At 39.6% G+C, this 27043-nt stretch overlaps 1 protein-coding gene across 3 annotated transcripts; it reads right to left on the bottom strand.

The window, feature by feature from the left end:
- Positions 1–458: 458 nt before the first annotated feature.
- ZNF713 (zinc finger protein 713) lies at positions 459–22017 on the bottom strand. 3 transcript variants are annotated; one of them, XM_065924744.1, is made up of 5 exons: positions 14583–14668; positions 10720–11189; positions 9183–9309; positions 8485–8577; positions 459–4222 (listed from the first exon to the last, which is right to left on the bottom strand). In XM_065924744.1, exons 2-5 carry the CDS (start codon positions 10918–10920, stop codon positions 3180–3182), a joined length of 1464 nt encoding a protein of 487 aa, XP_065780816.1. In that variant the 5' UTR covers positions 10921–11189; positions 14583–14668; the 3' UTR covers positions 459–3179. The 3 variants fall into 3 exon arrangements, with proteins under 3 accessions (XP_065780816.1, XP_065780817.1, XP_065780815.1); XM_065924745.1 differs by lacking the exon at positions 10720–11189 and adding an exon at positions 16333–16770 and having other exon boundaries at positions 461–4222; XM_065924743.1 differs by lacking the exon at positions 10720–11189 and adding an exon at positions 20049–22017 and having other exon boundaries at positions 462–4222.
- Positions 22018–27043: the final 5026 nt, after the last annotated feature.

The raw sequence follows: 27043 nt of genomic DNA, 5'->3' as shown, positions 1-27043 counted from the left end.
GTCAGGGAAGTCTGACATTTTTATAACTAGTTTTGTTATAATTATTTTGATATTCTGGGTACCTCTTACCTGTTTCTTAATGTGTTTAAGGCACTTAAATAACATTTGAAATTTTAGGTCTGCAACTTTAATGAAATGTTTAGATGTGTTTAAATCTGATCAGTGTTTACAAGAGTAAGTATATCTCATTTTAGAAATTCTTAAGTATTTATTATTTGCACATCTATGAATAATTAGAGGAATGTTGGCTACTTAAGGAATGTCATTTGGTTTCTTAAATTAATAAATTGAAAATTAATCAAAATCCAAATGAGTATTTTTCTCTCAGCCCATAAGCCCTTTGGACATAAGAGTATCTATCAACATGATAATCCTTTTTACTCTGAGATTCTGAGAAAGAGAGTCACACAAATTTTGGTATTGAGCAGCAATCTCTCATTTTATTAAATTTAATACATTTATCAAATGTTTTCAGAGTGCTATAAAACACTGTTCCAGGCACTGTTTTTATCCACTGGACTAGGAGTAAGACGATCCATGTTCTAGTGACATTCCAGTCTGAGAAACTCTGAATAATTATCGCTTATTATCATATCTAAGCTTAAGTATCTCTTTTCATTAAAAAAAAAGGCAACATCACCTGGTTGGATGGACCAAATGAATGAATATATGTTAAAGGGTAATACCTTGCCCTCCTAGACAGAGATAAGTCATTATGTTAGGTTTCTGAATGAGTAAACCACTCCTATGACTCCCTAGAATTTCGGTGTAATAAATATATTTAGGATTCACTTAAATTAGAACATGTTGAAGATAATAAAGGACATGAGAATGAATTCACACCAGAATGACATAGTTCACTGTACAGTTAACATAGCATAATCATTTATGACCCTATGGATAGATAATAGATTCTAATATTATGAAGAATTGGTAAAAATCCATGGCCAACTGGTCTCCTTCAGTTCAGACTCCTCTTTTCTGAAATTGTCCAAATTCTGCTTATCTTCTTCTGAAAATCCTGTACTGCTCTCCTTCTTTCCCTGTGTGATACACTGCCTTCTGTTGAAGCCTTTAGCACTCTTTGTGGATTATTCAGATTTTTTTTTTCTTGGTTGCATACTTTGATCAAAGGCTTCACCACCTGTAATTAATCATTACTTCTTTTAACCTATACCTCTGCTGTCTGAGACTTTATCTTGCCTCACTCTCTCTTCCTGAAACCTGAGAGCTCTTTAGGGCAAATAAATCTTGCAAGTCACTCCCTTTGGTGAAGAGACACTTTCAGAACTTATCTGTCTTGAAATTTGATCTCCATTACACAGGTATTTAAACATATTACTAGAAATTCTCCCTCATTCCAGTATCTCAGGGTTTTATTAACTATTTCATCCAATGATGTGTGGGACAAAAATATACTTGAAAAATGAAATAATTTCATTACTTTCTTGGTTTTTAGTGTCTTAATTTTTAAAAAAAAATTTAAATCATTCCAGCTTTGCCATAAGGCCTATAATATCTAGTCCTTCACAGGAATAAAGAAATGGGGAAGTCTTGAGCTAGGAGATATGTTAGAAGAAAGGTGAGAAAGCAAGGGGAAGGTAAAAAAAAAAAAAAAGAAAGCAAGGGGACTGGGTTGCAACTTGGTCTCATGGCTTCTTCAGCCAAGACTGAGAAGCCCAAGAGAAAAACAGAAAGCCCAGAAACAAGCAGTTCCCTAGATGTAGCTATTCATGGTTTATGATGGTTTATATTTACAATGCTTTGTAATATCAAACTGTGATTTCTGTCAAACAAGGCAGTGATTATAAAATTTAACCACCTTAAGTTCCTTTTGGGAAAAGGTGGTACATAAATATACTTCAATAAATAAAGTGAATTATTAAGCAAACTAGTAACACTTACTTGCATGTGTGCTCAATCAGCTCCTACTCTTCACAACCCTAGCCCACCAGCCTCCTCTCTCCATGGAATTCTCCAGGCAAGAATACTGGAGTGGGTAGTCATTCCCTTCTCCAGGGGATCTTCCCAACCCAGGGGTCGAACGCACAGCTCCTGCATTGGCAGGCAGATTCTTCCCCACTGAGCCACCTGGGAAGGCCCTGCGCTTCCTTAGTTGTTTATATAAACCAATAAGGCTCTTTCCTGGTTCTTTGACTCAGCGTGGCACCACTGCTCACCCTCTGGTACAGCCCCTACTTCTGACTTCCACGGTGATGCAGGGAGGTGAAGGGATTCTTATAAAGTCCCTGTCAGTATAAAATAAAACCTCCTCTCTATTCAAACCTGCAAATGTAACAGAAATAACAATTTTGATTCAAAAATCTATGTTTGCCATAGGGAAATTTAAAACTAGAACAGGATAGAAAAGTAGATTTCTCTGAATCACTTTTCAAAGTTCATCAATATGACCCTTAGTCTCCTCTAAGACTCATCTTAGAGATCCCAGGAATGTTTGATGAAAATAATGCAAGGATTTCTAAAAAATAATATTACTATTGCCATATCCTATCACATGGCTTCTCAAATGATGGTACAGAAGACTTAGATGATACATCAATGAATATTTTCAACTTCAAAATTATATATTTATTTTTATGGAAATTAGAATATATTTAGCATATAAAACTCACAATCTCCATAAATAGTATTTCCTAGGACAAGGCTAAAAATCCCAAGTCCTATTAAAGAAAAATATTAAGTAAACATTAAATATGATAAAATTGGTAAAGGACACACACAAATGACTTAAGTTTGAGAAATATTGCTTTCTGTTTATTTCAAGTTTATGTGACTGGTTATACTACACAATAGCCTTAATTAATTAATGTTTATATAATTTAAAAACTGTATGCTATAAAAATCACAAGGGAATAACAATAGGTCATTGCCTACAAGATTTCTGGTCATTAAAAAAAGTTTGGAACATGACTCCTAATATAATCTTGTTTATTAAATAAATTATTTTCACTATGTATAACTTCTCCTGGGAATATAATATGCTAAATTTAAGGTCTAAATTTATTTGGCTTCTATGCATTAAAAGTTTATTTATAAGCTTTCTCCCTACTATGAATAATCTGATATTGAACAGGATGAAAAGGTCTGATCCAAATTTTCCTATATTTATATATTCATACGTTCCCCTTACCACCCCCAATACCTCCATTAGGACAAAGCTAAAAATTCTGAGTTATGTGCTGTGGAGTAAGGGAAGGACTGTGGATTAAGGTTTTCTCACATTTATTATATTCACACAATTTCTCCCGAGTGTGGATTTTCCTATGTTGATTAAGGTGTGCACTCTGGCTGAAGGCTTTTTCACATTCATTACATTTATAGGGTTTCTCTCCTGTGTGAGTTCTCTCATGCTGATTAAGATGTGTCCTCTGGCTGAAGGCTTTCCCACAAAAACTACATTCATAAGGTTTTTCTCCAGTGTGAAGTCTATGATGTTCAGTAAGGGATGTGATCCGGCTAAAGGCTTTACCACACTGATTACATTTATAGGGTTTCTCTCCAGTATGAATTCTCAGATGCTGAGTAAAGGATGAATGTTGACGGAAGGCTTTCCCACATTCATTGCATATAAAAGGTTTTTCTCCTGTGTGAATTCTCTGATGTTGAATAAGGTGTATTCTCTGGCTGAATCTTTTCCCACATTCATCACACTTATAGGGTTTCTCTCCTGTGAGGATCATCTGAGGTTGAGTAAGAGATGAGTTCTGGCTGAAGGCCTTCCTGCATTCACTGTGTTTCCCTTCAGTATGTATATGACTGGTAAGAAGAAGATGTTGATTGAAGATTTTTCCACACTCATTATATTCATAAGGATTCTCTCTTATGTAGTTTCCCTGATAGTAAATCAGGTCTGAATTATGTTTGATGCTATTTCCTTGTGTGTCAGAATTAAGGGGTATTTTCATTGAAGGAATTCTCTGTTGCATGAGAAGGTTTGAGTTCAGATTATAGTTCTCCCCAAATCTACTACATTCAAGGCCTCTCTCTTGTGTGATCATTCTGTGGGCAAAAGATACTTGTCCTAAGTATCTCTGCTGGTCTTCTTGGTTGAATTCTAACTGGTAATCAAAATCCCAGAGTCCACCTAAGATGGAGTACCAGAAATTGTCTCCTGTTAGTCTCTCCATTATCATGTCATGGGTTTGATTTTCATCAGAAATATTATGGTTTGATTTTTTAATTTCCGGTCTATTCTCCCCATCTAAAAGAAATTCAGAACATATAAACACTTCAGTATTCTCTGTTTGAAAAAGAAATTGTTGCATAGTAAATCACCAAATGAAACTGACAACAGTGCAGACAATGAAAATGTGGCATTGAAAGTTTTGAAATAAAGCCATGTAACAAAGGGGAAAGACTATAAGAGGATGACAAAGAAGCAGTGAGCAGGGAGAAATTTTAAAATATAAGTGGTAATCATAAAAAGAAGAGATCAATCAGGAATATACATAATTGGGAAAAAACGGAAAGGAGAATAAGAAATATCAGAAACAAGTCAGTGCTCAGAGGTGGAAGACAGAAAAGACTCTGCTTAGAGAACACAGGGACAAGTCCAGGACCTTCTCAATCTCACCTGTGGCTTATTCTATTGTAGTGCCCACTATCTGTTTATTTCAAAAGTATTTCTTCTTATTTTAATCTTTTGTTTAAAATGATTAATGCTTAATTTTCAGCTGTGCTGGGTCTTCATTGCTGCATGTGGGCTTTTTCTAGTTGTGGCAAGTTTTGTATTAGTTGCTGAGTTGTGTCTAACTCCTTTTGACCCCACAAACTATAGCCCATGCAGCAAGTGGAGGCTACCCTAATCTCCTTGTCGTTAATCCTACTCCCATCTCTTTTAGAACCTTTCCCCATCTTTTCTATTTTCTATTTATACTCTCCCTGACCCCTTCCATTCAGCACTTTAAGCAAGCTGGAATCATTCCTGCTTAGAATGATCCTGTTTTGACACTGTCTTCCAGTCTAGCTACCTGGTTCATCTGGTAAATAATCTGCCTGCAATGTGGGAGACCCAGGTTCAATCCCTGGGTTGGGAAGATCCCCTGGAGAAGGGAATGGCTACCCACTCCAGTATTCAGGCTTGGAGAATTTCATGGACTGTATAGTCCATGGGGTCACAAAGAGTTGGATACAAATGAGCCACTTTCACTTTCTTTCTAGTTAGCAGTCATCCTTTTTTTGCTTCACCTTCTCAACTGAGCTTCTTGTAAGCAGTACCATATATATACTAGCTGCACTGTTTTTTAGTTTTTGGCTGTGCCAGCAGCATGTGGGACCTTAGTTCCCTGACCAAGGATCAAACCCACACCCCCTGGAGTGGAAGTATGGAGTCTTAACCACTAGACTGTTAGGGAAGTCCAATTACTAGCTCTTTTTTTTTTTAAACCTCCTGTTTACTCAGCAACGTACAAGCTGACTGTTTTGCTAATCACTCCCCTGTCACTTCTCTCATTAATATCATTCCTAATCTTTTCATTGCTAGATCCATCAGACATTTTCCATGTCTCACCTTAGCTAGGAAGATAATTTCTAGATATTAAGCGGACATCAGCTAATGTCAAAGACAAGCAATACCACAGAGGGCACACCAGAATGAGGTTGTACAAGCCAGATCATTCTATCTCAGTTCCTCCATCAACAGAAACATTTTACCACATCCTTGTAAGAGAAACAATTGATTGTGTCTCACAGGAAAATGCAAAAATGCAAGCAGTCTCCTTGGAGGACACTGCTAGGCTGCCTGCCCTGACAAGGAGGATACAAAGAAACCACTTATTCAATTTCATCTGTGGACCAAAAGCCTTGACCACCCAAGTACAGCTGATAATGAAGTCTAGAAATTTTTATTCTGGCCATGCTGCACAGCTTGCAGGATCTTAAATTCCAAACCAGGGACTGAACCTGGGCCCTGTCAGTGAAAGCACTGAGTCATAACCACTGAACTGCCAGGGAATTTTCTTGAGTGTAGTAGTTATTTTCTCTAGTTGGGAGTCTTTGGGTAGGGACATAATGGGAGACAGCATGGCTCCTTCACGTGGCAGCACACGTACCTGTGGGAAAGAACAGCTTAGGTTTCTGTGTGGGCACCTACACTGGCAATTTTCCTGAAAAGGGAGTTTTTCATTTTCCTTTTTTAGTTTCCTATTCTCCAGGTTCCAGGATAGGAAGGTTTGTGGAAATAATGTTACTCATTGTCAGGAAAAGTGCTAGGGGTTCTTGACAAACTGTTTTAATTATCAGCCTCTAAACAGGGTTTAGAGCACTGCAGTGCAGCCCCCGTCAGGCTAAAAATTTAGGTCCAATGAGGCTGAAAAAGGAATAAGTTTTCCTACCTAAGATAACAGAGAGCACTAAAAGCAAGAAAGACAAGTGAGTCAGAGTCAGCTTCAGAAAGCTCAAGTTTGACTGACAGAAAACCAAGCCTAAATGATGAAACAAGGTGTCTGAGCAAAGAATCAAGATGGAGTACATTAACCTGGCTTAATGACTTGGTATCTGGCACATACCCATTAGTCCACTGTTTCCTAATATAACCAGGCAGAGCACTATAGGTGGTATGCCCACAAAAAGGAGCTAAGATTTTGGGGTTTGGTTTTTTTTTTTGGTCAAGAAGTCTCATATTTAGTAGGATGGTTTAAAGGAGTAGAGAGTCAATACATCTAGGGTTTGAAATACTTGATTAAAATAACAGTATGATATTCATAAACAAAAATATAATCTAAACTCTGGGAAGAGAATGTACATGAAATACTGAGGCTAGAGATGTAGAAATGAAAAAATGACATAGAGAAGCTATTTAAAAGCACAGTACTACAGAACGAACACCAAGTCCATAAGAAATATGTGCCTTTAGAAGAATAAGGAGCGAGAGAAGGTATTCAAAAGAGCAGGTAGGATACCTATGATAGATTCATGTTGATGTATGGCAGAAACCAACATAATGTTGTAAAGCAATTACCCTTGAATTAAAAATAAATTAATTAAAGAAAAAGAACAGGTAGGGAGACAGGAGAGAGGCTACAAGAGGCAAGAATGGTGTGAAAGCCAAGGTGCGAGACAATTTCAAGAGTCAAGTCAACACAATCAAATGCAACCTGATCATAGAACATGATAATGGTGGCTTGTTTTAGCCACTGGACTTCACTGGAAGAAAGTTAGTGGTAATCTCCAAGAAAAAAATTTTAGTAACATAGGTATGACAGGGATCCTATCACAAAGGTGAATAAGAGACTGAGAACCAAGGCTATGGGTTTTAGACAACTTTAACATGTCTGATAATAAAAAGAAAAAAAATAATGAAAAATAGGTAAAAATGGTAGAGGATTTTTGGTATGGAAAAGAAAAAGATTTAATAGCCAGGACATGGAAGCAACCTAGATATCCATCGGCAGATGAATGGATAAGAAAGCTATGGTACCTGTACACAATGGAATATTACTCAGCCATTAAAAAGAATACATTTGAGTCAGTTCTAATGAGGTGGATGAAACTGGAGCCTATTATACAGAGTGAAGTACGCCAGAAAGAAAAACACCAATACAGTATACTAATGCGTATATATGGAATTTAGAAAGACAGTAACGATAACTCTGTATGCAAGACAGCAAAAGAGACACAGATGTATAGAACAGTCTTTTGGACTCTGTGGGAGAGGGAGAGGGTGGGATGATTTGGGAGAATGGCATTGAAACTGTATATTATCATATGTGAAATGAATCGCCAGTCCAGGTTTGATGCATGAGACAGGGTACTCTGGGCTGGTGCACTGGAATGACCCAGAGGGATGGGATGGGGAGGGAGGTGGGAGAGAGGTTCAGGATGGGGAACACATGAACACCTGTGGAGGATTCATGTCAATGTATGGCAAAATCACTACAATATTGTAAAGTAATTAGCCTCCAATTAAAATAAATAAATTTATGTTTTAAAAAAAGATTTAAAGAATCCTGAAAGGATGTATAAAAAAAAACTTAGTAAGAAAGTGCTTTGTGGAGATTTGCAATATCAAGATATTTATGAACAAACTAAAACTTTCAAAATAACTTTTGTGTTGTGCAAATTTTTAAAATAGTAAGTATATATATATACTTTATCTGTTTAATCAGAAAAAAAAATAGTCATTTCTACTTTGGAAGAATGTCAAATATGAACTGAAATTTTTAAAAGGCCTCTGCTGTGGCTGCTGTTTAGTTGCTAAGTCGTGTCCAACTCTTTTCGACCCCATGGACTGTAGCCTGCCAGGCTCCTCTGTCCATGAGATTTCCCAGGCAAGAATACTGGAGTGGGTTTCCATTTCCCTCTCCAGGGGATAGTCCCAACCCAGGGACCAAACCCATTAAAAATGCCTTGATATCCTTTATATCCCAGAGGGATTTAAGATGTTCAGAGCACACTCCATTAAGTATTTCAAAAGTGACTATTTTCCTTCACTGAGTCACAAATACTCAAATGCTCTCTTCTCACCTGGATGAGTGTCTGGTGGGCTGACTCTTCCCATCATCCACTGCTCCTCCTGCTCCAACTGAGTGATCACCTCTGGCTTATACAGTTGATGCCCTGTTCAAGAGGAAAATGTGTATCTTAGAATTTTACACAGGGAACAAAAATCTCAGAACTCATTTCCAAACTTTTTTATCATTAGGGTCTTTGGATTTGGAAAGGGGAGGCTTCCAAGGCAGCAAGATAAAGCTACCCATCTCAAAGTCAACACATTTCACCAGAGGAGAAAGCAGGAAATAGAGGTCTCTTGTCTCCACAACTGATTGGCTTTCTTCCATCCTGGCCTCATGCTTTCTAACTGTGGTGCTGAAGAAGACTCTTGAGAATCTCTTGGACTGCAAGGAGATCAAACCAGTCAATCCTAAAGGAAATCAACCCAGAATATTCATTGGAAGGACTGCTACTGCTGAAGCTGAAGCTCCAACACCATGGGCACCTGATGAGAAGAGCTGATTCACTGGAAAAGACCCCAATGTTGGGAAAGACCGAAAAGAAAGGGAGAAGGAGGCGACAGAGGATGAGATGTTTAGATCGCATCGCCAACTCAATGAACATGAATTTGAGAAAACTCTGGAAGATAGTAAAGGACAGAGGAGCCTGGCGTGCCGAAGTCCATGGGGTCCCAAAGAATCGGACATGACTCACAGAGATGCCCTCCTTACCCAGTGCAACCAGATTCCTGTAGTTTTCCAGCATCACATCTCGGTAGAGGTTCTTCTGAGCAGGGTACAGCTGGTCCCACTCTTCTCTGGTGAAGTCCACAGCCACGTCCTGGAATGTCAGTGATTCCTGAAACATCAAGTATATCCCTGCTCAGCCAGAAACCTTTTTTTTTTTTCCTTTACAGGGGCCCTTAGGGGAAGAGTCAAAGGTGGTGCGGTAGACAAAGGATCCCTGATTCCTTCTAGTGGTTAAATACTGAGCTGCTCTGCTTCCCCAGCTGATACAGGGAGGCAGTCTGCCATGTTCTTCTGCTCTGCTGGTCAAATCCTTAAGTGGTTCCTTTTAATGAAAAATGGCACTAAGACCCCAAGATCTGGGCACTAGCTGCACTAGCTGCATCCAGTGCTACTGAAGTACCATTTCTTCCAGGCCCTCTCAGGGGTCGTATGTAGGAAAGAGGGGAACATATACAATGATGTATGTATACACACACAACTCCATATCCAACCCTGTATTTACTGATATTTATTAAACCCATAGGTCAAGAGAGTGACTGGTTAAAAAAAAAACAAAACACCATGGGTCCATACTGATATCTCTAAATCTAATCCAACACAGCAGAGTTCATTCTATCCTCTCTTCTCATATCTGTAATTCTCTTCTCTGACCATGAGACACCTGGTCTCCAGCATTACAGGCAGATTCTTCACAGTCTGAGCCACCAGAGAAGCCCAAGAATACTGGAGTGGTAGCCTATCCTTTTCCAGGGGATCTTCCTGACCCAGGAATCAAACTGGCATCTCCTGCATTGCTGGGAGATTCTTCACTAGCTGAGCTACCAGGGAACATGCCTCTGCACAGAATAAGCCTACAAATGAGAGTCCAGTATTGAGAACTATTTTTGCTTTTAGCCTGAGGACATAGAGTACAAGTAATGATTTAGTTTCAAAAGTTAACTCCTTTTCAGCGTGGTTATATCAGTAATCTGAAATACAATTTGGCTCACTTATTTCTGTTTATTTTCAATTTTAAGCCCTCCTTGCTTAAAACTGCCCAGCTCCATTCCCTCTTTTTCACCCCATTTCCATCTAAGTCCTACAAGTAGCCAATCTCATTAGATACAAGTTTATCCTTCCAATGTCTCTTTTCCCTCAAACAAGTATTTGATGCATTTATATATTTTTGTTTCCTCTTCTTTCTCACACAAAGTAGCAGAAGTCTTTTGCTTCTGATTTTTTTCACTGACCAGTTTATACTGAATATCCCTCCCCATCAGTTCATAGATTTCTTCCTCCTCCTTTTTTTATAGCTGTGTGGTATTGTGTGAATGTCCCACAATTTATGTAACTAGTCTACTAACAGGCATTTTAGCTATTTTCTACTCTCTTGTTACTATAAATCATGCTGCAATGAATTATCTTGAATGTATATTATTTTGCTATTGCATATAAGTCTATCTCTAGAATCCATTTCCCAGGAGGTGTCTGGCAAAAAAGTATATGAATCTGCAATTCTGATACATATTGTAAAGCTCACCTTTGTAGGGGTGGTATCAACTGCTGTATAACAAACCACCTCCAAATTTAGTGGCTCAATACAACAACAATCATTTATTTTATTCACAGAATCTGTAACATGGGCAGAATTCAGCAGGAGTAGCTCATCTTTGTTCCATTTTGTTTCAGCTGGGAGGCTCAACTTGGGGCTGTAGGATTCACTTTTAAGAGGCTCATTCATGTGGCTGGCAAGTCAGTGCTGGCTGAAAGCTGGGAGCTTGGCCAGGTGTCTTCAGTCCTCTCCATACAAGCCTGTCCACAGGCTGCCTGAGCTTCCTCATGGCATGGTCGCTGGATGCCAAATGCAAAATTCCCAAGAGAACCACCTTTCTTCATCCAGCCTCAAGAGTCACATGGCTTCAGTTCCACCACAGTCACAAGCCAGATCCAAGGGGGAGGAACACAATCATACCTCTCCTGACAGAGTAGTTAAATCAGTATAAGAGGAGCCTATGGAAGGGGAGAAATTGTGCCATTTTCAGAAAATACAACCTGCTACTGTTTACCCTCTGAAGGTAAATATTCACATCCCTTCCTCATGCAAATTTCACTCATCTTCCCCAAGACCCCTACATTTCATCCTGTTATGGCATCAATTTGAAGTCTGGGATCTTATCATCTATGCCAGGTCCACAGGCAGATGAGGCTCTTGGAGCATAGTTCCTCAGGTATGGTTCCTTGAAAGCTTTCTATTTTTCTTTCTGTGAGCTGAAGAAACAGGTATTTGGCCCCACCCTCTATCCTTCACAAACTCAAAGTGGTGGGAAACTCATAGAAATAACTGCCATAGACACCCCCATTCAAGTAAACAGCAATTCAGAGCAATTCTATAATGTAGCTGAGCTGGGCACATGTTGAGAGGTGTGAATAAGAAAGTTTTATTTTCAAACTCAGTAATTTCTAGCTCCTTTATATTTATTTTTTTGACATTTTAAAAAATTGAAATACTGTTGATGTACAATATTGTGTAAGTTACAGGTGTACAATATAGTGATTCATGAATTTTAAAGGTTATACTCCATTTATAGTTATTATAAAATATTGGTTATAGTCCCTGTGTTGTAGATTCTTGTAGCTTATTTTATACATAATAGTTTGTACCTCTTAATCCCCTATTTCTTGTATTGCTCCTCCCCCATTCTCTCTCCCCACTGGTTCTCACTAGTTTTCTCTCTATATCTACAAGTCAGCTTCTTTTCTGTTTTATTCACTAGTTTGTTGTATTTTTCAGATTTCACATAAAAGTGATATAATACAGTATTTGTCTTTCTCTGACTTATGTCACTTAGCATAAGGCCCTCCAAGTTCATCCATATTGCTGCAAATAGCAAAATTTCATTCTTTTTTTTATGACTGAGGAGTAATTTCATTGTATACTTACACCACATCCTTATCCTTTCATCTCTTCATGGACACGGAGGTTGCTTCCATGTCCTGGCAATTGTAAATAATGTCTCTTTGAACACTGGGGTTTATGTTTCTTTCTGAATTAGTGTTTTAGTTTTTTTTTTGGGGGGGTATATACCCAGGAGTAGAACTGCTGGGTCATGTGATAGTTCTACTCTTAGTTTTTTTGAAACCTCCATACTGTTTACCATAGTGGCTTCACCAATTTACATTGCCACGAATAGCGTATGAGGGTTCTCTTTTCTCTACATCCTCGCCAAAATTTGTTATTTCTGTTCTTTTTGATGATGACAGCCATTCCACAGCGCACTGTGGTTTCGATTTGCATTTCCCTGATGATTAAAGATGTTGAGCATATTTTCATGTCTGCTTCCTTTATATGTAACAGTTCTTTATTTAATCTTTTCCTCTCACATTTTACTTTAACCAGCCAGAAGCTGACAGCTGGCACTTTCAATCTTCTATCTGAAAATCTCCTTAAATATATCATTGAGTCCATTAGGTATAGTTCCTATTTTTCTTGTTACTGAAGGTGACACTGTTAACCAAAATTCCTTCTTCAAGTGTCCCCTTTCTTCAGCTCATGACAAGATTTTCCTTATTATCCTTTAAGTCCTGTGAAAGGTCCTTTAGGGCCCCACTAACTCTCCTGGATGCCCTTTATAGTTCCAAAAATAATCTTTTCCTTTCTGTCTTCTGCCCTTTGCTCAGCTGGCGCTTTCTCTTTCTCTCTCTCTCTCCTGTCTCTCTCTCATCAACCTTTTCTTTTATGGCTTCTGGATTCTCAGTTGTAAGTTATAAAGGAATTCTCCCATTTTTTCTTGTGTAATTTCTGTGGCTTAGTTTTTCACAAAAATTAAATCAAAAATATTTAAATTTAAATATTTGATCAATTTGAAGATAGTTCTAATGTAAAGTATGAGGTATGAATTCAACTTCATCTTTTTCCACATGGCTCCACAGAAATACCATCAATTATTGAGTAAACCATCTTTTCACCACTGATTTGAGATGTGACATTTATCATATGCAAAATTCCTATTTGTTCAACAAATATTTATTCAGTGCTTCCTATGTGCCACCTATAGGGCTTGAGATATACTAGTGAACAAGAGAGACTAAAATTCTCTTCCTTTATGAAACTTCAGTAGGGGAAAGTAGACAATAAGGATGATGACTGGGTAAATTATGTTATTAAAAGATGCCTGTTCTTTGGAAGAAAAGCTATGACAAACCTAGACACCGTACTAAAAAGCAGAAACATCACTTCACTGACACATGTCCACAGAATCAAAGCTATGGTTTTTCTAATAGTCATGTACAGATGTGAGAGTTGGACCATAAAGAAGTGCTGAAGAACTGATGCCTTCTAACTGTGGTGTTTGAGAAGACTTTCCTGAAGAGTCCCTTGGACAGCAAGGAGATCAAATCAGTCAATCCTAAAGGAAATATTCACTGGAAGGACTGATGCTGAAGTTGGCTTAATTTGTCACATTAATTTGTGGCAGCAGAGGTCCTCAGGTATAGTAATTTCATTACCTCCAAGTGGTCAGTGACATAGGCATCATTCATTGTTTGAAGACTGAATGCCAAGTGTTTAAATTCTAGTGAGCTGTTTAAGGGAAGGGTGATTTAAAGAATCTGCCTGTCAATACAGAAAATGCAGGAGGTGTGGGTTTGATCTCTAGGTCGCGAAGATCCCCGGAGTAGGAAATGGCAACCCACTCCGTTATTCTTGCCTGGAAAATTCCATGGACAGAGGAGCCTGGTGGGCTACAGTCCATGGGGTCACAAAGAGTTAGACACAACTGAGCACACACACATGCACTATTAAAAGATAGTCTATGGCTTCTTGTGTTGCCTTTACAACATCCAGCACAGACATGAATCTACGAGCTGATAAAAATGCCGAAGGAGAGAAGAGCTATAAAGAGGTATGGAAGGTGAGTGGGAAACACCACATACAGATATGTCACATCTGTCACAAGAATCTCAAAGGCTCTGGACTTCAGGGGCTTAGTTCTGAGAATTAAAAAATAAAAGTACCTACATTCTGCAAACCACCATGGCCTTTCAGAGGAGAGGAAAACAACCTACCTGGGGCTTCCCTGGTGGCTCTGTGGTAAAGAACCTGCTTGCCAATGCTGGAGACATGGGTTTGATTCCTGATCTAGGAAGATCCCACATGCCTCAGAGCAACTGAGTCTGTGCTCTAGAGCCTGGGAGTTGCAACTATGGATCCCATGTTCCCTAGAGCCCCTGCTCTGCGACGAGAAGCCATTGCAATGAGCAGTCTCCACACCACAACTAGAGAGTAGCTCCCACTTGCCACAACTGGAGAAGAGCCCCCACAGCAACAAAGACCTAACACAGCCAAAAAAAAACCCAAAATAAGAAATAAAATTATTAAAAAAAAAAAAAAAAAACTGAACTTACCTGAGACATGACTGTCTGTGATCCAACATTCATTTCCTTCTCTGTGTTTCCTTCCTGGGAAAATATGGCATCCTGAGAGGGCATTCCTGTGAAAAGAAGAGAAGAATCTTGTCAAGGAATGATATTAAGGCTGCACCTAAATCGTGCACCTTTTGTCTTGTAGCAGGATGGCAGACGATTTAGAGAAGCCCTCTTAAGACATAAGCCTAAAGGATGGGTGATGTAACTGTGACATTCTTGTTCCTCTATTACACTGAGGAATTTAAAGTGTGGCTGTCTCTCTTCTGTGGTACAACTCCATTTATTGTGACATATGGGAAGCTCAGGGGTGCTCACTGGTTTTTAGCACTAGCTACTCACTTGGGGGGATTTTAAAAAGATGCCAGTGCTCAGCCCCTCTTCCCTGAGATCTGGATTTAACAATCTCAGGTGAGCCTGGGGCAACAGCATTTTAAATTTTGAAGTCTCCAAATGATTCCAAGTGGCAGATGAGAACCACTGAGATGATGTGATGCAGAGAACATATGTTGAGGAGTTATTCTTACTCTTTAGGGGAATAAACTCATCCCTAAACTCAAAGTCCAGGCATCTCCTCTACTCTCTTTAAGATGATCCTTCCACTCCACTCCTAGGCATATACCATGAGGAAACAAATATTGAAAAAGACATGTACATGTACAATGAACATGTACCCCAATGTTCATTGCAGCACTATTTACAATAGCTAGAACATGGAAGCAACCTAGATGTCCATCAACAGATGAATGAATAAAGAAGTATATGTGGTGCATATACAAATGGAAACTCAGCCATAAAAAGAAATGCCTTTGAGTCAGTTCTAATGAGGTGGATGAACCTAGAGCCTATACAGAGTGAAGTAAGTCAGAAAGAGAAAGATAAATATCATATACCAACACATATATATGGAATCTAGAAAGATGGTACTGATGAATTTCTTTGCAAGGTAGCAGTGGAGAAACAGATATAGAGAACAGATTTACGGACATGGGGAGAGGGGAGGAGAGGGTGAGATGTATGGAGAGGGTACCATGGAAACTTACATTACCATATGTAAAATAGATAGCCAATGGGAATTTGCTGTATGTCTCAGGGAACTCAAACAGGGGCTCTGTATCAGCCTAGAGGGGTGGGGTGGGGAGGGAGATGGGAGGGAGGTCCAAGAGGGAAGGGACATTTATGGCTGATTCATGTTGATGTCTGACAGAATGTCTGTAAAGCAATTATCCTTCAATTAAAAGATAAATTAATTAAAAAAAGATTAAAAAAAAAAAAAAGATGATCCTTCTACGGCTTCCCTGCTGGCTCACTGGTAAAGAATACCCCTGTTAATGCAAGAGACACAGGTTCGATCCCCGATCCAGGAAGAGCTCATATGCCGTGGGGCAGCTAAGCCCGTGCACCACAATTACTGAGTCTGTGCTCTAGAGCCCATGAGCTGCAACTGCTGAGCCCACGTGCCGCAACTGCTGAGGCCCGTGCACTGTAGAGCCTCTGCTCCGCAACAACAGAAGCCACCGCAATGAGAAGCCCATGCATCGCAACCAGAGAGTAGCCTCTGCTTGCCGCAACTAGAGAAAGCTTGCACACAGCAAAGGAAGACCCAGCACAGCCAGAAATAAATAAATAAATGAAAATAAACTAAAAATGATTAAAAACATGACCCTTCCGATACAGAAAGGAGATTTCAGTCTTTTCATTTTTCAGAATGTTCACCTTCCTTTTTGAGTACCTGGATTCAGTCCACCCCGGGGATGACTGCACCTCTTTGCAGTCCTTCAGTTGTAATGTCACCAAAGCCTTCTCTTCGGGCACGACAGTCAGGAGACATACCAGTTCTAAGAGCTTCAGCAGACGTGTCAATCCCTGAAGGCTGATTTTCCAGTGCCTTAAAGGCAACAGCCAGTCCTAGCTATTAAAGGTGCCTGATCTCATGAGAGGGTCAGGAGCCAGTGGATACCCATGAGAGTGATTTCTGCTTCCCAGGGCAGCCACTCTCAGGATCTTGCCTTGTTCATGTAGAGCTGAGATGTGGAGGTTCCTGAAGTTGGCTATTACACTGCTGTTGTTGTTGTTTTTCACTAAAGGTATCAATCCTACACGTACATACGTCACTATGGTATTTGAATCTGCCTCCCGGCAGAGATCTTGAGAGTACAATTTCAGGTTGAGCACCTGTAATGAGATGCATCAGAGTCAGCAGAAGAACTCCAGCCGTGTTGGTTCCCTAGAGACCTATGGAGTCTAAAAAGGGACAGACACACTATTCATTGATAGAGACAGAGCACCATAGGAGGTGGGATTCATTAAAACGGTCCAAAGAGCAGTTTTAGAATTTCTCAAAGAGCAGAGAGATACAGAAGCAGCAACTACAACAAATTTAGCCTTAGTCCTCTCCCACCCTCTTCTTGGAACAGAAAACATGTGGTCCTTTCCCACAGAAAGACTTTCAAATAGAGTGGCTTTCTCCTCAGAAAGAAGAAAAAACCAGGCATTTCACCAGTACCAATAACAGGAAGCAATGTATTGATCTGTTAATAATCATGAGAATACATTTATACTCTGTTCACAAAAGTTGACCTCAAAAACTCCTCTCAAAAACTACTGATAGAAACAAAGAATAAAATCATTTCTGAGAAGTAATAAGAAGAAAGAAAGGAAACTGTGGTTCCAATGGAATGGCCCTGTTAGAGAAAGAAGCCACTCAAGCCAAGACATGCCAGGAATCTAACATTTTACAACCAGTTTTCACTAATAGGAAGATCTTTCAAGAATAATTTAAAAGCACTTTAAGGATCAGGTCCTTATTTTACCAAGCAAAACTCTAAAAAGGTCCCATGGTCTGAAAAGCCAGACTAAATTTACAAGAATGTCTTGGGGTTTCAAACCCAATCACCTGAAAACCATATATTCACAAGAAAAACTGCACTAACCATGTTAGGAAGACAGTTTCTCCTCCTATGAACCCAAGGGAATGAGGAATATTTCAAGTATATTAAACATTGTATACAAATATAGCTAGTTTGAGATTACTTTTTATCTGATGGGAATAGGGTTCCATAAAACACAGCTTTGGAAATGCCGATCTTAGAGGTTTTTCTTTTTATTAACTTCATAATAAACTACCTTATTCTACTTTTATAGCAGCACAATATTACACTGTACAGATCTATCACAGTACATTTAACCACACTCATAGTTATTAGCATTTAAGTGGTATCCATTTCTCAAATTACAAACAATATTGTAATGAACATCTTTGTACACACATCCTTGTGCACCTGTGCAAGTATTTCAGCAGGACAGATCTTAGAATAGAATTTCTGAGCCACAGAGTGAACTCACTTAACATTTTACTAAGTGGAGTCATACCGCCACTCAAAATACTTCCTCAATTGTACAACCCAGGCCCTGCCCCTCTGCATTTGCCTCAACACTTTGTTAGCACCAATACTGATATACTTTCCCAGTATAAAGGGTGAAAAGTATCTTTGTCTTCATTTGCATTCTATAGTTACTTATGAGGTTAAGCACTTTTTTTGTTTATTGGTTTCCTGTATTTCATCTATAAATTGCCTGTGCATATCCTTTGTCCACCTTTTTTTTAAAGTTAAGATTTTCACCTTTATTATTATTATTTATTTGGCTGTGTTGAGTCTTAGTTGCAGCATGTGGGGTCTTTAGCTGTGGCATGTGGGATCTAATTCCCTGATCAGGGGTTGAACTAGGGCCCCCTACATTGGGAGAGCAGACTCAGCCACTGGATCACCAGAGAAGGCCCACACTTTTCTTTTTTCAACAAGTCTCTTTACATATTATGGATACTTTCTCTAACACATGTTGCAAGTATTTTATGTCTCTAATTTTAAGCACTTTGCTCTTTTCAAATACAGCAAATATTTTTCAAAATACTTGGCACATGGGCTTTTGATATAATTTTGGTATAATTTAATTAATGCATTTTCCCCAGAGGGTTTTGGGTCCTGTCCTGGCAGTTTGGTACACCTATAACATAAGGTGCAAGGACAGAAGGCAAAGCAGTATGCAATATTAAAGTCACAAAGGGCTTTGTCGTTGTTGTTCAGTCACTCAATCATGGCCAACTCTGCAACCCCATGGACTGTAGCATGCCAGGTTTCCCTGTCCTTCACCAACTCCCGGAGTTCGCTCAAACTCAAATCCATCAAATTCGGGACGCCATCTAACCATTCTGTCCTCTATAGTCTCCTTCTCCTCCTGCCTTCAATCTTTCCCAGCATCAGGGTATTTTCCAACGAGTTGGCTCTTTGTATCAGGTGGACAAAATATTGGAGCTTCAGCATCAGTCCTTCCAATGAATATTCAGGGTTGATATCCTTTAGGATTGACTGGTTGGATCTCCTTGCATTCCAAGGGACTCTCAAGAGTCTTCCCCAACATCACAGTTCAAAATCATCAATTCTTCAGCGCTCAGCTTTCTTTATAGTACCTCTCACATCCATACATGACTACTGGAAAACCATAGCTTTGACTATACGACCTTTGTTGGCAAAGTAATGTTTCTGCTTTTTAATATGCTGTATAGGTTTGTCATAGTTTTTCTTCCAAGGAGCAAGCAAAATCACTGCAGATGGTGACTGCAGCCATGAATTTAAAATATGCTTGCCCCTTGGAAGAAAAGGGCTTTGACGTCACTGCTAAGAAACTAAAACATTATCCTGATGGCATCAGGGAAGTATACAAAAGTTTTCAGTAACGGAGTGACTTTCAATATTCTCCATTTAATAAGAGCACCTACTAAGTGCCATGATCAATTCTGTCTCTTAGAAAATGGTAATTTTTGTACCTTTAATATTTCCCACAATTCAAAGTAAGTAAAAGAAACAGAAAACTCATTAAATCAAAAGACACAATTATGGGGATCTGCTCTGCCACATATTAAAACTTATTTTATATTAAAACAAAATGGTATCAGTGCAGAAACTGTGAGAGCAATGTAACAGGCTAGAAACAGATGTGAGTATACAAACGTCTGTAGAGCAGATAAGTGTCATTTCAATTCAGTGGGAGATGACGGCAAGATCACCGGGGAAAAAGGCATTTTTCTATCTTACAGTTATCACAAAATTAATAAATGTAAAAACAAAAAACAAAAAACCCCACTATTTTAAAAATCCTTTAAAGGTATTAGACGAAAATAAAGGTGAATCTTTTAATACTCTTGAGACAGGAAAAACTTTCCAAAAATGATACCCACCCACGCCTATACAAAAATAAATTGCAGAAAATATTAGAGGAAAATAGGTTTGTAATCTTGGGAATGGGGAAGCCTTCCCATGAAAGGGGAACAGGGGGTCCGAGAAGCCGGAGGGCGCCGCTTCGGGGGCTCGGAATCGAGGGCTCCGCGCCCCGCGACCCCCGCCCGCCCAGCCCCCTCGCCCGCCTCCCGCCCGCGGGCGCCGCACTCACCCGCCTGCACAAAGGGCGCCGCGGGCGGCTCCGCCCCCTGACGCCGCAGCCGCCGCCGCCCGTCCGGACCGAGGCGGGAGAAGGTGATGAGGGCCCTGATGCCTGAGCCAATGACGCCCAGTGACGGGGCCCCTGGGGCTGGACCAGTCGCCGGGGCCAGCCAGGCTCTGACGAAAGCCTCCCAGCAATGGCGGCCGCGCCGCGCTGGCTCCGGCTCGGCGATACGCATGCGCCGGCGGTGCCGGGGCCCGACCTCTTCCCGCAGGCCGGGCTGGGAACTCCCACCCGCTTCCCGCGGTCGGCTGCTCACCAGGGCCGCGCTGACCAGCCGGTCCCCGGCCCCCGCTCCCGGCCTCGCAGAGCTGCGTCTTCAGAGAGGACCCAGGACCCTCCCAGAACCCTGGACGGTCAGAAGCTCCAGCGGGGGGCGCCGCGCGGTCCCTAGGTGACCACACAAGTCGTCGCTCTCCTCAGTCCTGAAATACCGCCCCTTCCCCAATTTTATATCGACGAAACTAAAGATATAGTAATAACGATTGAATGTATAATACAAGTATACTGATGAGAAGAATGGAATTCTTTTAACGGAGATAAAATTGGAATTCGCCAAAATCGATTGCAAATGCTTATCTGTTAATGCAGGAATTCAATGAGGAAGGGAGAGACTTTTCAACAGTGCTGGGGAAACTGGATGTGCACTTGCAAAAGAATAAAATTGGACCTTAGACTTAACAGCATATACATAAATTAATTCAGAACGGATCAAAAAACCTAAATGTGAGAGGTAAAATTATAAAACTCTTAGAAGAAAACATAGGAGTGAAAAGCTTCATGACGTTCTTTTGGCAGTTATTAATATTTATTGTAGATGGCATCGAAAGCACAGGCAACAAAAGAGGGAAAAAATGGATAAATTGAACTTCAATATTTAACACTTCTCTTCATCAAAGAACAGTAATAATAGAGTGAAAAGACAATCCACAAAGTATTTGCAAATTATATATCTGATAAGGGATTAAGGTCCAGAATTAGTAAGAAATTCCTGTAAGTCAACAAAAAATAAACAGGCATCCAGATTTTAAAATGAGCAAAGAAGTACTTCACTGGTGGTCCAGTGGCTAAGATTCCATGCTCCCATTGCATGGATTTGACTGGTGGTCCGGGGAACTGGATCCCACACGCTACAGCTAAAGATTCACCATGCCCCAGCTGAGATCTGACACAGCCAAATAAATAAATAAAAATAAATATTAAAAAAAATTAGGCAAAGTAATTTAATAGGGATTTCTTCAAGCAAGGTATACAAATGACCAATAAGCACATGACAAGATGTTTGGTATCACTCATCATTAAGGAAATGCAAGTTAAAGTGCAATGAGGTACCAAGTCACAGACACTAGGATGACTACTATTCAAAAAACAGTACAAGTGTTGGCAATGATGTGGAATAATCGGAACTCCTGTGTGTTACTGATGGGAATGTAAAATGATACAGTTGCTGTGGAAAACAGTTTGGCGATTTTTCAAAACATTAAACATAGCCTTACAATATGACTCAGCAATTCCATTTTGGGGTAGATAACCAAAAGTATTGAAACAGGATCTCAAAAGAGATATTTGCATCTCCATGTTTGTTGCAGTATTATTCACAATAGCCAAGAAGTGAAAGAAATCCAGTGTTCATTCACAGATGAATGAATTCACAAAACGTGCTATTTATACGTGTACTATGGAATATCATTCAACCTTAAAAAGGAAGGAAATTCTGAAACGTACTACCACATGGATTAATACCTTGAAGACATTATTCAAAGTGAGATAATTCAGTCACAAAAGGACAAATACTGTTTGATTCCACTTACAAGTGATACCTAGTTAAACACAGATACTGACAGAAATTACAATTGTTGCCAGGGGCAGGAAGTGGGGTGGAGGTGGCTGGTTACTGTTTAATGAGTACAAACTGTCAGCTTGAGAATATGAAAGGAGTTCTGGAGATAGAGGAAGCTGATGGTTGCACAGAAATGTGAATTACTGAATGCCACTGAACTTAAAATGGTAAATTTTATATTATGCATTTTTAATACCATAAAAAAAATGAGAAAAAAAGACAGTTGGATCCTTGTATCTGTTTCTACCTTGAATCTTCTGAAATATGTTGTTTTGGTTGATGTTTCTGAAGAAAATCTGGCTTCATATAGATACTTAGTTGGAGAAAAAGAATCCTTTAATAAGTCTTCTCACATAATTGTGACTATTTTTCTTTGATACTCTACCAAAACTCTATGAGATTAGTTGCAATGTAGAATCTGAAACCATATTCATACACTTTTTGTTTTTACATAAAAATATGTTGAAAAAGTAGAATTGTTAGTTGCTCAGTCGTGTCCAACTCTATATGACTCTATACTGCAGCCTGCCAGGCCCCGTTGTCCATGGGATTTCCCAGGCAAGAATACTGGAGTGGGTAGGCCATTCCCTTCTCCAGGGGATCATTTCAACCCAGGGATCAAACCCAGGTCTGATGCATCGCAGGCAGATTCTTTACAGTCTGAGTCACCAAAATCTATTTGTATGTCTCATCCTCCAAATGGATCTTGAACTCATGTATGACTTTGTAATGTCACACACTGGCCATTTGGAAAATAGCTGTTTACTGAGTTACCTTACTCAGTAGGTCCTAGCTGGGCATGATTTTATCCTCCAGGAAATATTTGGCAATGTTTAGAGATCTGGTTGTCAAACTCTGGGGCTGCTGCTGACATCTACTGGATAGAAGCTAGAGATACCGTGAAACGTTTTACAGTGCACAACAAAGGATTATAGAGCTCCAAATGTCTACAGTGCTGAGGTTGGAAAACGCTAGTTTATTTAGGGCTGACATATTTCACTATAAAGTATAAAAATGTATATTTGTTAATGTCATCACTAATCTTTTTGGGAAAATTTGTTAAGTATTTGGAAGCTGTCAAGATGGTAGATACAAGTTCTCCAAAAACTTAAAGCTCAAATGTTACCATTTACAACATGTATTTTCAGTTCTTTTCCTTCCTGTTACAAAGCACACTTCATTTATTTTCAAGAACCTGTCTTAGAAATAACCAAGCCTAAAAAACTAGTATTTGTCAGTTGTTTTTACAGTTGAAATTGACATTCCATAAAATAAGGAGTTACTATTTCTCATAGCCACATAACTTGTTTTACCCAAGAATGCCATCACACATGGTATAAATGTTTTATGGATACTCACTACCTTGATTGAGCTTCCCTGGTGGCTCAGTCATTAAAGAATCTCCCTGCAATGCATGAGACCCGAGTTCGATCCCTGGGTCAGGAAGATCCCCTGGAGAAGGAAATGGCAACCCACTCCAGTATTCTTGCCTGGAAAATCCCATGGACAAAGGAGCCAGGTGGGTTTACAGCCCATGGGGTAGCAAGAGTTGGACACAACTGAGTGACTAAACCACCACCACTTCTACCTTGATTAAAGTAGCAGCAGATTTATCTACTATTGCTTTAGAACCATCAATGCAAATGCTGACATAGTGGAAAAAGCAAATTAACCTTAGTATTATTAGAAAAAAGTTGACCTTGTGGGCCCCCTGAAAAAGAGTCAGGGTCCTCAGGGGCCCAGGGACTATACCTTATAAACTTCAGCTCTAGATTTATGTGAGAGAAGTAAACCCCTGCTTGTTTAAGGTACCATTAATTGGGTTTAAAAAACAAGTTAACTTGTACTTCTAGTTTTCAATTTTTCTTCTGCAGACTTGCCAGAGTCGGCAGTAACACAGAGATATTGTTATTTTTAAAAAATCCTCTCTTTCTTCCAGAGTTATTGAGATATAATTGAAAATTATAAAACTTTAAATATAGATAAAATTGAAAATATAGATAGAAATTGTATATATTTAAGGTGTATAATGTGGTGTTTTGATACACACACACACACACACATTGTGAAATGGTAACCACAATGAAGCTAAAATATGCATCACCTCACGTAGTTACTGTTTTGTGTGTGTGTGTGTCTTGGGGGAAGAAGAACATTTAAGATCTATTCTTTGAACAAATTTCAAGTATACAATACAGTATCATTAATTACACTCACCATGCTGTACATTAGATCTCTAGAATTTTTTCATTTCCTTCCTTTTTCTCCATTTCCTTCTCCAGGGGATCTTCCTGACCCAGGGATTGAACCTGGGTCTCATGCATTGCAGGTGGTATCCTACATTGCAGGGGGATTCTTTACTGACTGAAACGTGAGAATCTTAGATTTATACTACTTGACTTCAAATTCTGAGATACAATGGCACCCCACTCCAGTAATCTTGCCTGGAAAATCCCATGGATGGAGAAGTCTGGTAGGCTGCAGTCCATGGGGTCGCTAAGAATCGGACACAACTGAGTGACCTCACTTTCACTTTTCACTTTCACACATTGAAGAAGGAAATGGCAACCCACTCCAGTGTTCTTGCCTGGAGAATCCCAGGGACGGGGGAGCCTGGTGGGCTGCCGTCTATGGGATCACACAGAGTCGGCTGATAAGTATAAGAAGTTAAGAAACAATCACTTTTCCATGGCTTAAGTGTTTACTGTTAATTAAAACCCAGAAATCACTGCGATACCCATCATTGTTGCTCTGTTAAATAATACAGAACCTTTATATACACTAGACTAGAGTAAACCATGGGCTTCCCCCGTGTCTCAGTGGTAAAGAATCCGCCTGCAATGCAGGAGCTGCAGGAGATGCAGGTTTGATCCCTGGGTCAGGAAGATCCCCTGGAGAAGGGCATGGCAACCCACGCCAAGATTCTTGCTTGGAGAATCCCATGGACAGAGGAGCCTGGCAGGCTACAGTCCACAGGGTCGCAGAGTTTTACACGACTGAGAACACATGCACAGAGTAAACCATATCATAGAACACAACATCATCTGTAGTAGAAACCACTATTTACCATTAGGAGGAAAAAATGAGGTAAATTTATGTATTAAAGTGGAATAATCCTCAGGATATATCAAGTGAAAAGACCATGGTATGGAACCATTCTTTAATTCTGTTTGCTTTTCTCTTTGCTATCAGTTCAGTTCAGTCGCTCAGTCGTGTCCAACTCTTTGCGACCCCATGAACCACAGCACGCCAGGCCTCCCTGTCCATCACCAACTCCCGGAGTCTAGCCAAACCCATGTCCATTGAGTCGGTGATGCCATCCAGCCATCTAATCCTCTGTCACCCCCTTCTCCTCCTGCCCTCAATCTTTCCCAGCATCAGGGTCTTTTCCAATGAGTCAGTTCTTCACATTAGGTGGCCAAAGTATTGGAGTTTCAGCTTCAGCATCAGTCCTTTCAATGAACACCCAGGACTGATCTCCTTTAGCATGGACTGGTTGGATCTCCTTGCAGTCCAAGGGACTCTCAAGAGTCTTCTCCAACGCCACAGTTCAAAAGCATCAATTTTTATGCACTCATACTCTTTATATAGCAAAGCTTTCTTTATATAGCAAAGTTTCTCTTTGCTATACCCATGTATAATATTTCCTTTTAAAACATGCCTCATAGTCTCAATATCTTTGTGTTGTGCTCAAAAACAGGGTAGCATGTCCTTCCCAGGCAATGTTGCTTAGAAATCAGCACAGTGTGCTCTCCTGTACCTCTCCTCCCTCATTCCAAATTGTTGCAAAGACAGAGAATATTAAGTCCACAAGTGGGGACAGTGGAAAGAACACCAGCTTCGGAGTCAGTTCAGACCTGCGTCTGCGACAGAGCTGACATCTTGAGCAAGTAAGTCCCTTATTTTTTCTTATTCTGAATTTTCTCTTTTGGAGTATGGTGATGAAAATATGTGTATCTCATATTTACTCTGGGGATTAAAATAAAAGCGCATACGCACTCAGCACAATGCTAGGTGCATATTAAGTGCTTCATAAATGAGAACTATCATTAATTCAGTTCCATGTCTATGGGAGTCATTTAGATTTTTAGAAGCTCTGCTTTCCCAGTTTTCCTTCAGTAAGTACATGCTTAACACTGCAGCCTCTGCTGATAAGATACTCTGGAAAGTTAAGTAATTATGAGTGTCTTTCTGCTTCTTTAAGCACTTTTTAAGAGGAATGGGAGGGTGGGTGAGATAGGGATATAGGCTTAAGAGACACAACCTAGTATGTATAAGTCGCTCAGTCATGTCCGAGTCTTTGCAACTCCATGAACTATACAGTCCATGGAATTTTCTAGGCCAGAATACTGGAGTGGGTAGCCTTTCCCTTCTCCAAGGGTTCTTCCCAACCCAGTATGTATAAAATAAATGAACATCAAGGATATATTGTACAGCACAGGGAAATATAGCCATTATTTTGTAGTGTTTAAATGGAGTAGAGTCTATAAAAATATTGAATCACTATTGTACACTTGAAATTATATAATATTGTAAATTAGCTATGGGCTTACCTGATAGCCCAGATAGTAAAGAATCTGCCTGCAATGTAGGAGTCCCAGGTTCAATCCCTGAGCTGGGAAGATCCCGTGGAGAAGAGAATGGCTACCCACTCCAGAATTCTTGCCTGGAGAAGCCCATGGACAAAGGAGGCTGGTGGGTTACAGTCCATGGTGACTACACTAAAAAAAAAAAGGGAGAAAGAAAAGCAAAATTCCCTATTTCCGTTTCTCATGACCAGACAGTCGTTTAAAGAAGAATGAACTGTGTCCTTTTGATTTCAAAATGGAGTTTACCTTTCTTTAGATGCTTTTTGTGTGTTTATGATTAAATGTATTACTGTATGTTACAAGTTGAGTGTTATATATAATATTCTTTATTATATAGAGGCCTAACTAGAAAAATAACCATAATTTAAAACAGGTCAATAGTATGAACTGAAAGCCAAAATCTGGGATAATGTCTATATTGGATTCTCTTATTGATATAAATTATATTGTAGGAATGTAGCCTTTTCATCTTTTTAAGGTTTTTGTTTCTTTGTTTTCAGTTCCTTCAGTCTGAC

This window comes from Muntiacus reevesi, chromosome 2, assembly GCF_963930625.1.
Source record: "Muntiacus reevesi chromosome 2, mMunRee1.1, whole genome shotgun sequence".
In the NCBI taxonomy this organism is placed as follows: Eukaryota; Metazoa; Chordata; class Mammalia; order Artiodactyla; family Cervidae; genus Muntiacus; species Muntiacus reevesi.
Note: the sequence above shows the minus strand (reverse complement) of the source record. Positions and strands in the feature narration are given on the sequence as shown.